This window comes from Hydra vulgaris, chromosome 08, assembly GCF_038396675.1.
Source record: "Hydra vulgaris chromosome 08, alternate assembly HydraT2T_AEP".
Classification (NCBI taxonomy): Eukaryota; Metazoa; Cnidaria; class Hydrozoa; order Anthoathecata; family Hydridae; genus Hydra; species Hydra vulgaris.
Window position 1 is genome coordinate 52,249,004 of NC_088927.1, and position 13,943 is coordinate 52,262,946.

Below are 13,943 nucleotides of genomic sequence, written 5' to 3' on the forward strand. Positions count from 1 at the left end.
TAAGTTTTATGTATTTGTTGCATGTTTTATGTAAAATTGTGTGAGTATATAAAGTTTTATGTAAAATTGTGATGGCTATAATGCCAGTTGTGTAAAATTAATGGGTAAAATATATATTGAATATATTTTAAAATTTCAAATTCATTTTGCTAGGAAAAACAGCTAGATCAAGAGTTGATGAATTTATCCATGCTTAGTACTCAAGAAGATATGCTAAGCTGTGCCCAGTAATGTTTTTATTACTTTATTATTTATTATTTAATGATAATAGTTTATTCATATAATAATAAATGCATATAAATAAGTATATATATATATATATATATATATATATATATATATATATATATATATATATATATATATATATATATATATCATATTTTACTGATGCAGAAAATATTTAACAGATCTATCTCAAAAAAGTATATTTAAAAAATATATTTATTTAATTGAGTTCACAGAAAACTTTTTGAACATCTGTAAAAACAGAAAGTCTTTTATATATTTTTAAAGCAAATTTACTTACAATACATGAATGATATATAGTTGAATATGTAACAAACAAAAAAAACAAAAATGCAGCACAGCACTTGTCATTGTTCTTAGGAAAAAATTAATGTTGAAGACTGCACATCTTTTGTAATGAAGGTACTTTTTAAAATCAGTTATAACAGCCGCCATCTACAGGAATGTAGAATTCAAGCACAAATTATAATAAAGAAAACCATATTATAATAATTAAAAATATTTACTACCAATGGTGACAGTTAATGTGTATTAAAAAGTTGTGATTCCATAGTAACAGTAAGTTATTAATTAAAAAAAAATTTGAAAAAATCTCAAATAAAATAGAAAACAAATTTTTAAAAATTACATTATTATGAAAACATTTTGATGACAGGATCAATTTCGAAATCAATTTCTTTAACGAAAAACCGATAATATCTCTTTCGAAAAGCAAAATTATTAGTAACACAAATGATAAAAAAAGAATTTGAGGTTTAAACAATTGCACTACAAGCCACAACACTTGCTTGGCTAATTTAACAGGCTAGCTCTACACTTACTGCAACACACAACACTTGAGTGGCTAGTTTTACGACCTTGCTCTACATGATTTTCTGTAGATAATAACATTAGTAACTTTTTAAAATCATTTATAACAGCAGGCAAAGCAGCAAAAACTTTTTATTTGTTATTAAATTTTTTTATCAAAAAATGCGATGTTTAATGGTAAAAAAAATATTTGTTTATAAATTAAGTTTATTTGTAAATAAAACATTACTTGTATCTCATACTGTAAATCATTCAAAGATCCAGCTTTTCGAATTTTATATGGAATTTTTGAAACAATACTAGTTCATTCTTATGAAAATCTTGCAATTTATGAGTTTTTTACTAATTTAGTTAGATAATGCAATAAAATAATATTCAAATAAATAAAAAGTACAAATGATAAATAAAAAGTTCTATTAATAACTAAAAGTTATAACATACATACATACCTGTGAACTATGATTTTTTCAAAATAAAAAATATTAAGACTATAAATAAAGGACACATAACATTATTTGTGTAACTTTTTTCACCTATCATACCTTGAATTAGATGTTTATCAATTTTGAAAAACTATTAAATCCTCAAGTTCTTGCACTTGAGATTTCTAAGTAGCATAATTAAACAACCAATTTTCAATTTTAAACAATGAGGAGACATACCTGAAGGAGTTAAGCTGTTCCAAAACTCAACAGAAAAGTTGAGTTTTGAAACAGCTTAACTCCTTTTCCAGCTTAAAAAATTTTTTTCATTGAAGTCATTAGACAATAATGAAAGAAATAATATTCAATTACTTCTTCATTGATTGATAATGAAACTACATTAGTGGGTGTTAAAACTACATTAGTGGGTGTTAAAACTACATTAGTGGGTGTTAAATCTACATTAGTGGGTGTTAAAACTGCATTAGTGGGTGTTGAAACTACATTAGTGGGTGTTAAAATCACATGTTTAATCATCTTGTTCAGCATCTTCAAATATCTTATCAACAATTAAGTCATTTTTTCTAATAATGCACTGATGCGGTATTTCAATGCATCCTTTAAAAGGATCCTCCTCTTTTACAGGTATTCTTCCACTACCAAGTTTTAATAGAAATTGGAAAAATTCTCCTTTCCCATCGTGTACTCATGTTTCCGGTTTTTTCTTTTCTCGACAGGTAGCATTAAAGTCACCACCAAAAAGAATGAATTTTCATCTAAATGAAAAGTTATTGTTGCAAACATATATATATTCTTTAAAGCATATATATATATAAACCTCTACAATTTAACTCATTAGTTTAACAATAGGTTTACCATTAAAGTCAAAAATACTTATTATAAAAACAATGTTTTTATGTTTTAACCTCTATGTAACATAGAGGTTATCTGTTTTTCTGTTTTTTTTTTGTTCTCCAAGGTAAACTTGAAAACTATGTTGCTTAGAGAAAAAGTAAAAAATGAGCTTTGTTTATAATCAATCTGAAAGGGATCTTAGCAAAAAAAAATTAAAAATAATCAATTTAATAAGGATTAATGGTTGTTTTAGTGAGAGAAAAAAAAGTAAATGTTAAAAAAAAATTTCAACGCAATTTATTTGGTGTTAATTGGTGTCAAATTAATGTGTACAACTTTTAATTTGATATCATGAAAATCAGGTAGTATTCAGTTAAGATTAAAAATTTTAATAATTAATTAAGAAAAAAATTTAAATTAGATAATTAAAATTTTTCTTTATTAAATTGTTTTAATTAAGAAAAAATATTAAACTAATTTGCGTAATGTTGTTTTAAAAAAATGAAGCAATGTCAGTCAGTATATTTTAGTCTAAAGTAAAAACAAATTTGAAATAATTTTAAAACTAATTTAATGATTTTTAATATATTTTTATATATATATTTATATAATAATAATAATAATTCAAATGCCGTTGAGATAGAGCGCTAGGCAATATCTATGACAGCCAACACAATAGTTGTCTAATAATTTAGCTTCAACCTGTTTTTCTTGTTCAATATTATCTGCAAGTCAATAAGCTTAAGTCTGGATTTAAACTCTTTGACTGATGTAGACTTCACCACTGATTCCGGTAAATTATTCCATCCAAAGACAACCCTGTTTGTAAAGAAACGTAGTCTACTTAAACAATTTTTAACAAATTCTGATTTAACACGATGTTTATAACCTCTAGTATTGGATGCTGAACCTGGTGTATTGATTGAATGCATTTTTATCTGGACTTTCTTCATATCAATAGATTCAAACCTTTATATAATTTATATTGTTGTATAAGGTCACCTCTTAGTTTTTGAACTTCTAAAGTTGTTAAATCTAATATTTTTAGTCTTTGATTATGTCCCAGATATCTTAATTCTAGTATCAATTTAGTTGCTCTTCTTTGAACTTTTTCAAGTTCTTTGATATCTTTTTTATAATAGGGATTCCAAGCTTGAATCGCAAACTCCAAATGAGGTCTAACATACGTGCAATAAAGCGTTTTCATGAGGTACTTATCTTTATACCTAAAAGTATTATTTAATACTGCAAGCATATTGTTTGCTTTACTGGCAGCATTCCTTACTTGTCTTTCCCATTTCAAAACCTTGGATATATAAATACCTAAATCTTTTTCGAGAGTAGATTTTTCAATTTCTTTTAGTTCACCATCATTTTACTTGAAATAAGAATATTTTATTACTTGCACCAAAATTTTACGTATTTCAAAGTTCAAACCCAGTTTCCATTCAACAGACCATTCATCAAGTTTTTTTATGTCATTTTGAAATGATTTTGAATCAACCTCAGTATAAATAGGAGCAATTATTTTATTGTCATCAGCATACAAACAACATTTATTAAAAAGTTTGCTCGGTAAATCGTTTATGAATATCAAAAAAAGGAGTGGGCCAAGTACAGAACCCTGTGGTACTCCACTTAACACATCAACCCAATTTGCCTTGCATTTTCCCATCACTACCCGTTGTTTCCTATTCGATAGAAATGATTCAATCCATTTAAGAGGCATACCAACAATACCAGAAGCATAAACCTTAGCACATAATTTCATGTGTGATGCTCTGTTGAATGCTTTTCGAAAGTTGGTATACAAAACCTCAATCGGAATACTGTTTAATAATGCGCTTGTTAAGGTATCAAGAAATTCTAGTAAATTCGTTGTGCAGCTCTTACCTTTCAGAAACCCATGCTGTTCCTTTGCTAATACCTTGTTTGTTATTAAATTCTTGATTATATTATCAGCAACTATTCTTTCTAATATTTTGCATGGTATTGACGTCAGAGATACAGTCTGTAAATTGTTGGTTTCAACTTACTCCCTTGTTTCAATATAGGCGTTATATTAGCCTTCTTCCAAATATCAGGTAGAGTACCATCTTCTGTAGATTTTTTAAATGTTAAATAGAGAGGATATCAAATTGATGAACAACATTGTTTTAGAACAAAAGGATGTACTAAATCAACTCCAATTGATTTTGATATATTAAGAGCCTTTATTCTTCTTTCTATATCATTTTGTGTTATCTCAACAGCCTCTAATATCGTATTTAGTTAACAGTTTTCAATATTTTTGTTTACATCTTTATCTTCTTCATATACAGAATGGAAATATTTATTAAATTCTTCAGCAATAGTCATTTGATCAGTGACAATTTTTCTGTCACTGTTCTCGATCAATGTAATTTGGCTTTTTACCATTTTTTTCTCATTAATATACATATAAAGTAACTTCGGATTTATTTTACTATTATTATCAATCTCCCTCTCAAATGACTTAATGTTTTTCTTTATTTCGTTTCTGATTTCAATCTTTAAACGATTATATTGAGTTTTATTTAATTCATGTTCCCTATTTGTTGATTTATTTAAAAGCCACATTTAGTTTTTTAACTTAATTTTTGATTTTAGAGCAGAAGTCATCTACTTTTTTTTTTATTATTAGTTTTTGAGTTTTTAATTACTGGAATATATTCTTGTGACACATAATAGTAATGAAACAGAAACAATTCATAGTGTTCATTGATTAATTCGTTGTTAAATTCCTTAACCCAATCGGCGTTGTCAATATACTTTGAAAATAACTTGTAATTACCTTTATGATACAATTTTATAGGCTTCTTAAGTTCATTACTCAGATTAGATTATTTTAGCATATACTTGCATTGTAATAAATGATGTCCTTGTTTTGTATATATTCAAATCCTTTAAAAAGCAGCATTTAATTTTTTTTTTCAATGTTAATTCACCTCCCCAAGGCCAAGAAGGCAACTACAGAAAGGAGGCTATTTAATTGTGGTTATTACCCTCTCTCAACTCTATAACTCCAAAACATGAACCTTTACGAACAAGGCCACTGCGCAATCTCTTTAAAATCTTTCAATAAAGATTTTAGCTTAACATAAATAATGTAGTTTTACATAAATTCGTTCTTCGCATATGTGAAATGCAATTTCTGATCCCAACGGGTGAACAGTAAAATTTGAGATTTTTTTTGAAATGCTCTAACTTTGCAGTGGATCAATATTTTTTGATAAAATAAAAAACAGCTCGTAGATTTATGATCAAATAATTTATTTATGAAGTTGCAATAGACTTGTTTCACCGATTCGTCTTACAAAATCAAGCTTTCGATACACCCCTCCACACATATTCTGTACATCATTTACATCTACTTTCTTCAAACAATACTCAATCCGTTGTTTTAATTCATCAACTGAAGTAGCCTGCCAATTGTTCTTATTAGCCGTTCCCTTCAAAATTGACCAAAAGTTTTCAACTGGACGAAGTTCAGGTACTGCAGGAGGATTATCGGCTTTTTGTACGAAAGTGATGTTTTTTGAGATCAAGTAGCTTGTCACTAATTTAGCATAATGGGCCAAAGCCAAGTCTGGCCAATATACAAATTACCCTCAGGATGATGTTTTTTAATAGAAGGCATCAGTCTTTTGATAATGCACTCTTTCAAATACACATTTTGTTTGACAGCAAGGCCCAAAGGAACAAAATACAGTGTTGAGATGTTTCAAGGTGAAATTGCTAACCATACAAGCATTTTCTTTTCAAAATTTGCCTTTGACTTGTATTTCACACCACAAGAAACTGCTTTTGGATTGCTTGACCAATACCCAACGTTTGAGTTCTTATCAGAGTGAGAAAATGTGAAGTATGATTCATCATCAATTATGAAATCACACCCATAAAATTTTCTTCACAATCTGCCACAACATGTTTGTAACTTGCTCAGGAGTATGGCCTGGAATGGTCTGTTTTTTTCAGTAAACAATATTTGTGTGTTGCTGAATTGTATACACAACATGAGATTGGCTTCACTTGAGCTTTCGAGCAATTTGTTGGGTGGAAATGCCAGAACGACCATCAGTCATGCTTTTCAACTTGGTAATTTTGGTTTTAGTCATTATTTTAGCTTTTCGACCAGAACCAACAACATGAAGTTTTGATTTGCCTTTTTCCACATTGAAATGTATCTGTAAATGCTTGCTCTTGGGTGATTTTCTTTCAAAAAATGATCCATGACGACTTTTCTACCTTCCTTGAAATGCGAATCACAATACCTGTACACATGAGCAATCAAACTTTCACGCTTCATTTTGATGTAGATTACAAAATATTAAGAATATTTTCATAAAACTTTTCCAGCAACAGGCACAGAGAGTGGGCTCTAAATAGAAACAATAAATGAATCAGTGCACAAAAAAAAAATTAAAAAATAAAAACCTTTAAAAAAATCTCATATTTTACTGTTCACCCGTTAGTCAGTGCTCAGTTTCTCCACATTCACCCTTAAGTTCTACTGATCATGGTTTGATCAGAAGAACTTAAGGGTGAATGTGGAGAAACTGATCACTGACTGGGATTCTTTCTGTGATTTTTCTTTCTTGTGATGACCCTTGGGTAGAAATCTTTTGTCTTCCTGCTGACAAATTTTGCTTCTTAAATGACTTCTTGGACTTTGGCTGGCAATGAATTTTTTATTCCTTCTTGACAATTCCAACTCAAGTTTCACTCTTCTGCCTGGTTTTACTTCAAGTTTCACTCTTCTGCCTGGTTTCATTGTGCTGCTGCAATTTCCAATCTTAACTATTACTTCCATATCCATCACCAAAACTATTCTCCAGTAAACAGACATCTGTTTAATATTGCTAAAATTCATTGTAAAAAGGTTTTGTCTAATGCCAAAGCCTGCAATTCTCAGATCACAAAATCTTGTATTTCATCTCAAAAATTAGGCTCCGGACACTTCTGGAGAATCTTTAACAATGTCTATAATAAGGGAAAATCTGTTATTCCACCTCTCTTGTATGATTCAGATTTTGTTACCTCACCTAAAGACCAAGCTGAATTGTTTGCTAAGAACTTTTCATCAATCTCATTTCTTGATTTCACTAATCACATCCTACCTGATATAGTCGACAAACAGGTTGATCCATTGCTAGACATTCGTATCGCTACAGCTTCTGTATCTAAAGTGGTTTCCTGCTTAGACTCTTCTACAGCTTATGGTCTGGACAACATACCTGTTATAGTTTTGTAGAAGTGTTCTCCAGAGCTGTCGTCTATACTTTCAAAACTATTTAACAAGTGCTTAACAGAGTCTAGTTTTCCAGTCTGCATCTATTATCCCTATGTTTAAAATGTCTGGAGAAATATCTGACTAGTCTAACTACCATCTCATTAGTTTTATTCCTATCATAAGTAAGGCTTTTGAGTCTTTATTTAACAAGCACTTTATTTCTCATCTTGAGTCTAATAATTTACTTTCTAATCAGCAATATGAATTTCAATATTCTCATTCTACTGCTTATTTGTTAGCAGTAATAATCAATTGGTTTTATTGTCCATTATATGAACCTAGAGAGGTTAGGGCTATCGCTCGCAACATTTCTAAAACTTTTGATAAAGTTTGGTAAACTAGTCTTCTCCATAACTTCTCTTCTTACGGTGTATCAGGTAACATCTTTAAGATTATTGAATCCTTCCTTACCAATCTTAGTATAAAAGTTGTCCTCAATGGACAGCACTCTTTATATCCTGTAATTTCAGGGGTTTCTTAAGGTTCAATCCTTGGCCCTATACTTTTTTAAATTTACATTAACGATCTCCCAGAAATTCTTACATCTAAAGTGCTATTGTTTGCTGATGTACTACCATTTATTCTTGTCTTGATAAGAACCCAACACTCTCTCATTGCTTGGAGGGGACTTTGAGCTTGAAAAGGTTCTCACTTCTACTACGGCATGGGCTCTCAGTGGCTAATGAAGATAAAACTCAATTTTTTTTAGCTAATTGTTATTGCAGCAATCTGGATCTTCCTATATTTATGAACGGTTATGTACTCGAGGCATCTACCCATTGTCTTCTCTAACTTCAAATCTTTTTTGGAAACCATATATCAAATCAATTGCAAAATTAGCTTCTAACATGCTAAGGTTGCATCTCTTTATCATGCTTGCCACTCTCCTACTTCGGGTTCTATTCTTTGTCTCTATAAATCTCAAATTCTTTCTTGTATGGAATACTGTTGCCATATCTGTAGCGGATCTTCAAATGAGGCTCTTTCACTTTTAAACCATTGTCAAATCTTTGTAATATTGCTTCTTTTTCTCTTTTATATACTATTTTTAATACTACAATGGGTGCTGCTCTAAAGAGTCAACGCCTCTTGTGCCATCTACTAAAATTTACTCTTGTGTTACTCATCATTTAATTAAGTGTTATCCTTTTACTGTGAATATTCCTAAGTGCTCCGAAAATCCTAGTTTGTCTAGTTTTTTTCCTCAAACTTCATTTTTTTGGAATTTGCTTACTTCATCTTATTTTCCTGATTCATATAATTTGCAACCTTTTAAGTTGCCTGTTAATTGTTATCTTGTTTATAAACCTCATCTTTTCTCTTCCAGTGGTTGCTTTTGGCCTTGTTGCAAGTGAAGATGTTTAAAAAATTATTTTTTTCTCGCTTCAAGCACTATATATCTTATACTGATAAGAAATATATATATATATATATATATATATATATATATATATATATATTAGGGATATGACTTTTTAATTTTTTTTCAAATAAAATGTTTCCTGTATCATAAATCGATGAACTTTTACCTAAAATCATGAAAAAAGGCCCAAAAAGCTTTCTGCAACAAAAAAAGGTCACCCCCAAAATAAAAATTTGATTTACCATTTTTATACATTCATTTTTGACCGATGTTTTAATCTTAAGCTTAATTCTCAGCTTAATTCTATTTATTTCATTATTTTGTTATGAATTTATAAATATAACGCCACACGTTACCATGGCAACGAAACGGCCGTGTGCCGGCAAATACTTGGAATTGTTATGTGATGACGTCATTGTGTTACCACGGTGATATAGACGACTGTAACAGACTGTAGAAGATTATAGAACTTAGTAGAACATTCTGGAAGCTCTAAATAATTATATAAGCGAGCTGCTGTCAGAGCTCAGTGTTGATAATGTGAATAGTTCTATGAAGTACTCTGCGTGTAACTGAGCTAATAAGGAACTACTGTAGCGAACTAAAGACGCTGTAAGTGTACGAAGTATAAGTAGTTGTAGCATTATCGTTAGGATACGGACTGGATTATCGAACTGTTATCAACATTGACTGGATTATCGAACTATAATTGGATTACTATACAGTTAAAGTATTTTATTAATTAAACGACTTTATTAAACGGATATTTACGCTCAGCTATCCGTAAAGTCGTAACAATATTATATGATGTCTCACAAGAAAAGTCATACCACAGTAACAAAGAACAAGAAGACTTGGACTAAAAATTTGGTGAGATTTCAAGAGTCACACAGAAGAAGAGGAAGCGTGGCTGTAGAAGAACATTCACTCGATGAAAAATCCAGAATACCACTTCAATTGCAGATCGTAGGAAGATACCAGTTTCTCGGAGCATATGTTAAAGGAAGAAAAGAACGAATAGACCAAATTTCTAAGGAAATTACAAAATTGTGGGACAATAAACTGAATTTTCCACGTGTGTCTGATCAAGTGATAAGAGCAAAGCTTATGAAGGTGCTGAAGGTCTATGATGAATGTGTCAAGCGTGGAAAATATGATGTTCTCAATGCATTATTTGACATCACGAAAGTGAATGGCCAGTGGTTATCCTCGGAAGATAAACGTCTATACCACCTACAAAAAGAAAATAAAGGACAGGTGGGGTACTCAACAGGACAAGTGGCAAGTAAAGAAACCATTCACCCTTCCAAGAGAAGGAAAGTCCAGTCTGGAACAGCAATACCTTCCACATCACAAGTCCTGTCTACCACAGACAGTGGTACTGAATCTGAAAACTGCAAAAGTAAGAGTGAAGATGATGAAGACGACGACGGTGATAAAGACGATGATGAGGACACTCAGAAAAAAACTAGAAAGCACTACAAAAGTAAATTTGCTGTAAGTATGGTTACATCAAGTGGAGTTTCCACAAAGAAAGCTGCTAAAATATGCAATGTATTATCACAACAAGGTATTGATATTCCAACTCCAAGTCAATCAGCAATTTACAAGTCCATATTCAAAGAGGCAGGTAAATTAAAAAAAGAAATGATACAACAACTTAAAATGGAACAGTGGTCCTTACACTTTGACGGCAAACGAATAGATGATAAGGAATATCAGGTAGTTGTACTTCAGAATGAAAGAACTGACGTGAAACTTGATGCACTGCGTTTAAAAGATGGCAAAGCTGAAACTGTTGCTGAAAAAATTGCCAAACTTATTGATGAATACAATTTGTGGAATTCAATTAAGATGATCATTACTGATACAACAAACGTCAATACTGGGAAGAGAAATGGAGTTGTTGTGAAGTTGCAACGTATGTTTAAATTAAAGGGTGTCACAATACCACAATTTATCGGTTGTCAGCATCACGTACTAGACAGGATTCTCCGTCTGGTGATGGACGAAGAACTTGGGGGTGATACCAAATCTCCAAACATTGAATACCCATTTGTGTCTGAACTGTTGAATAAGTATGATGAACTGAAGGATAAGTTTGTGAATGGAACTGTAGAAATTCTTGATAAATCAGGGTGGAGAGACGATATGAAGTTTTTGTACCATTTAACAAGAGTGTTTAGGTTCTATGAAGAACAAAGAAACTTCCCTCTGATTCACTTTCAGAACATTCCTAATATGAGCAATGCCAGATGGAACTCAAGAGCCATTCTCGCCATTCTGGCGTTCATTCTTATGCCTGAAGCGAGAAAGAATTTGGAGAAGGTTTGCAGGTTCATTTCATATGAGTGGGCAGAACATTGGTTTAGTAGTCAAAAGTACAATGACAATGACTTCAAGAATTTATCTGATGTATTGAAGCCTTACAAAAAGGCATTGCAGTCATTCAAAAATCACTGGAAGAAAGAGCCATCCGTCATCGACATACCACGAAGTAATCAGATAGCTGAACGTGCAATCAAGGTGATGCAAGACCTGTATGCTTCCTGCAGAAAGAAAGACAAACTGCAACTTCGATTCATTCTAAGTAATAAGCGCTAGACTCTTTATGAGATGTGAGCATCATGTGGCCCATGTACTAAACACAGTAGGCCTATAGACACAGACAGTTATGTATATTGTTGTACTAGACGCTTTGATACTGTTAATTTTGTAATACTTGTATAATTATATATCACATAATGTTTTTTGTTATATCACAGTACATGTTGCATAAATAAATAAAATAACAACAGGAGTATGACTCTTACAACATCTTCAGCCTTTAATATTCATTTACTGTACAAAAGTGTACCTATTGAAAATTCGATTTTTTGGTTTTGGGGTGACCTTTTTTCAAAATATGTCAAAATGAAACATCTATTCGTTCTTTTTACATAAAAGTTCATTGAATTACGGTACAGGCCTAGTAGGTTGCAAAAAAGTCATATCCCTAATATATATATATATATATATATATATATATATATATATATATATATATATATATATATATATATATATATATATAAATTATTGACCATATAATATTGATTTCTTTTAAAGGTATTTTGAAGAAAAAGGAGGTATGGATGATAAAGCTATTGCACTGTATCACAGGGTTTGTAGTCTATTTCTTTTTTTTTTACATACTTACTTTTAAAAGATGAGGGAGGCACACTTTTTTAAATTGTTTAACCCTCTCTCAACCTTAAACTCTTGTTACACAATAATAAACAAACAAGTCTGCTGCACTGAGAATTGTTTTGAGCTCTGTACTTCTAGGTATTTGGCAGACTAGAACTCTGTACCTCCTTTATGATGGAAGCATTCTACTACTGTGCCACTATTTTAATAAGTTAAATATATGATAATAAGTTTAACTTGATGACCTGAAAAATAAAGGCGACACAAGCATGCAAGTACACATAATAAAAAAGCATGGACAACACAATTTTGCAAGTGCACATCAAAAGAAAACATCTAAATTAAGCCTTTAATTAATTGATATACTTTAATTAAATGAAATACTAACTGCACTATAGTTTCATATTTAGACTTTGTACAAATATGACCATGGTGAGTAAAACCAAAGTATTTATAGCTCTAAGAAATATCATTACAAATATAGTAATTACAACCAAAGTATCTATATTAATAAAAATTTCAATATAAATATAGTAAATACAACCAAAGTATGTATTTATATTTCAATATAAATGTAGTAAGTACAACCAAAGTATCTATAGCTCAAAGAGATATTAATTTAAAAAAGAAGAACTTTTATGTTTACAACAAAAAGTTGAAAATATTCTCTGATCCTTTCAAGGACTTCATTTAAACAATGATGGAAACATTTTTTTTTAAATAATGAAGATTTTTTATTATTAAGATTATTAATTTTATTAAGATGTTATTCTTAACATATATTTTATCATCGACTTCATCTTTAGGATTATCAACTTCATCCTTAGGATTATCATCTTCATCTTTAGGATTATCATCTTCATCTTTAGGATTATCATCTTAATAATTGTCATTATCATCAACAAAACTGAAAATCAAAACAAATAAATTTAAATGAATTACAATTTTGTTAAAGTTGTATGAAATATCCATGTAATAAAATCTAAATTGCATCCTAGCAACTCAGCAATTAAGAATATAAATTTTAATTTAAGTTATCACTCAAATAATTATCTAACATGCATAAAGGAAGACCTTGCAATAAATATATAGACAGATACAAACTTTCATTATCTATAATTCTTGAATTCATTCTTTCAATAATAAAATAGTAAAATTATTCAATTGAAACAACAAAAGCCAAGAGAGCTTTTAAATTGACAAAAAGCTCTTATCAATAAATCCATTAAAAAATAGAAAATAAAAGATAAAACAAAATATTAATAGTTTAACTGCACTTATGATCAACTTGACATTTTTATGGTAAATGCAAATACATACTTTATGCTTACTTTATATGTATCTTATGTACTATTTTTATTTTATACATGTTTAAAAAAAAACAAATGCTTTTGCATGTAAGATCTTTTTTTAACAGTTTAACATTTCATTGTTGAGCTTGGAACAATGAAATGTTAAAAGTGACACCTTAATTACATAACTAGTCATTAGAATGACATCTTAATTACATAACTAGTCATTAGAGTGACACCTTAATTACATAACTAGTCATTAGAGTGACACCTTAATTACATAACTAGTCATTAGAGTGACACCTTAATTACATAACTAGTCATTAGAGTGACACCTTAGTTACATAAAAAATAAAAGAACAAAAAGTAATAAAAAAGATTTAAAAAAACAAAAAGAACAACAATAGTATTTAAAATAGTAAGACTAATATCAGAAAAAAGAAAATGAGTGG

General features: G+C 29.9%; 1 protein-coding gene across 1 annotated transcript in view; it reads left to right on the top strand.

Moving 5' to 3' along the window:
* Nucleotides 1–13,943, top strand: part of LOC136083429 (intraflagellar transport protein 140 homolog) — a 47,885-nt gene that overhangs the window by 27,999 nt on the left and 5,943 nt on the right. The window contains 2 exon segments of the mRNA XM_065802825.1: nt 154–227; nt 12,119–12,173. Coding sequence (XP_065658897.1) covers nt 154–227; nt 12,119–12,173 — 129 coding nt within the window.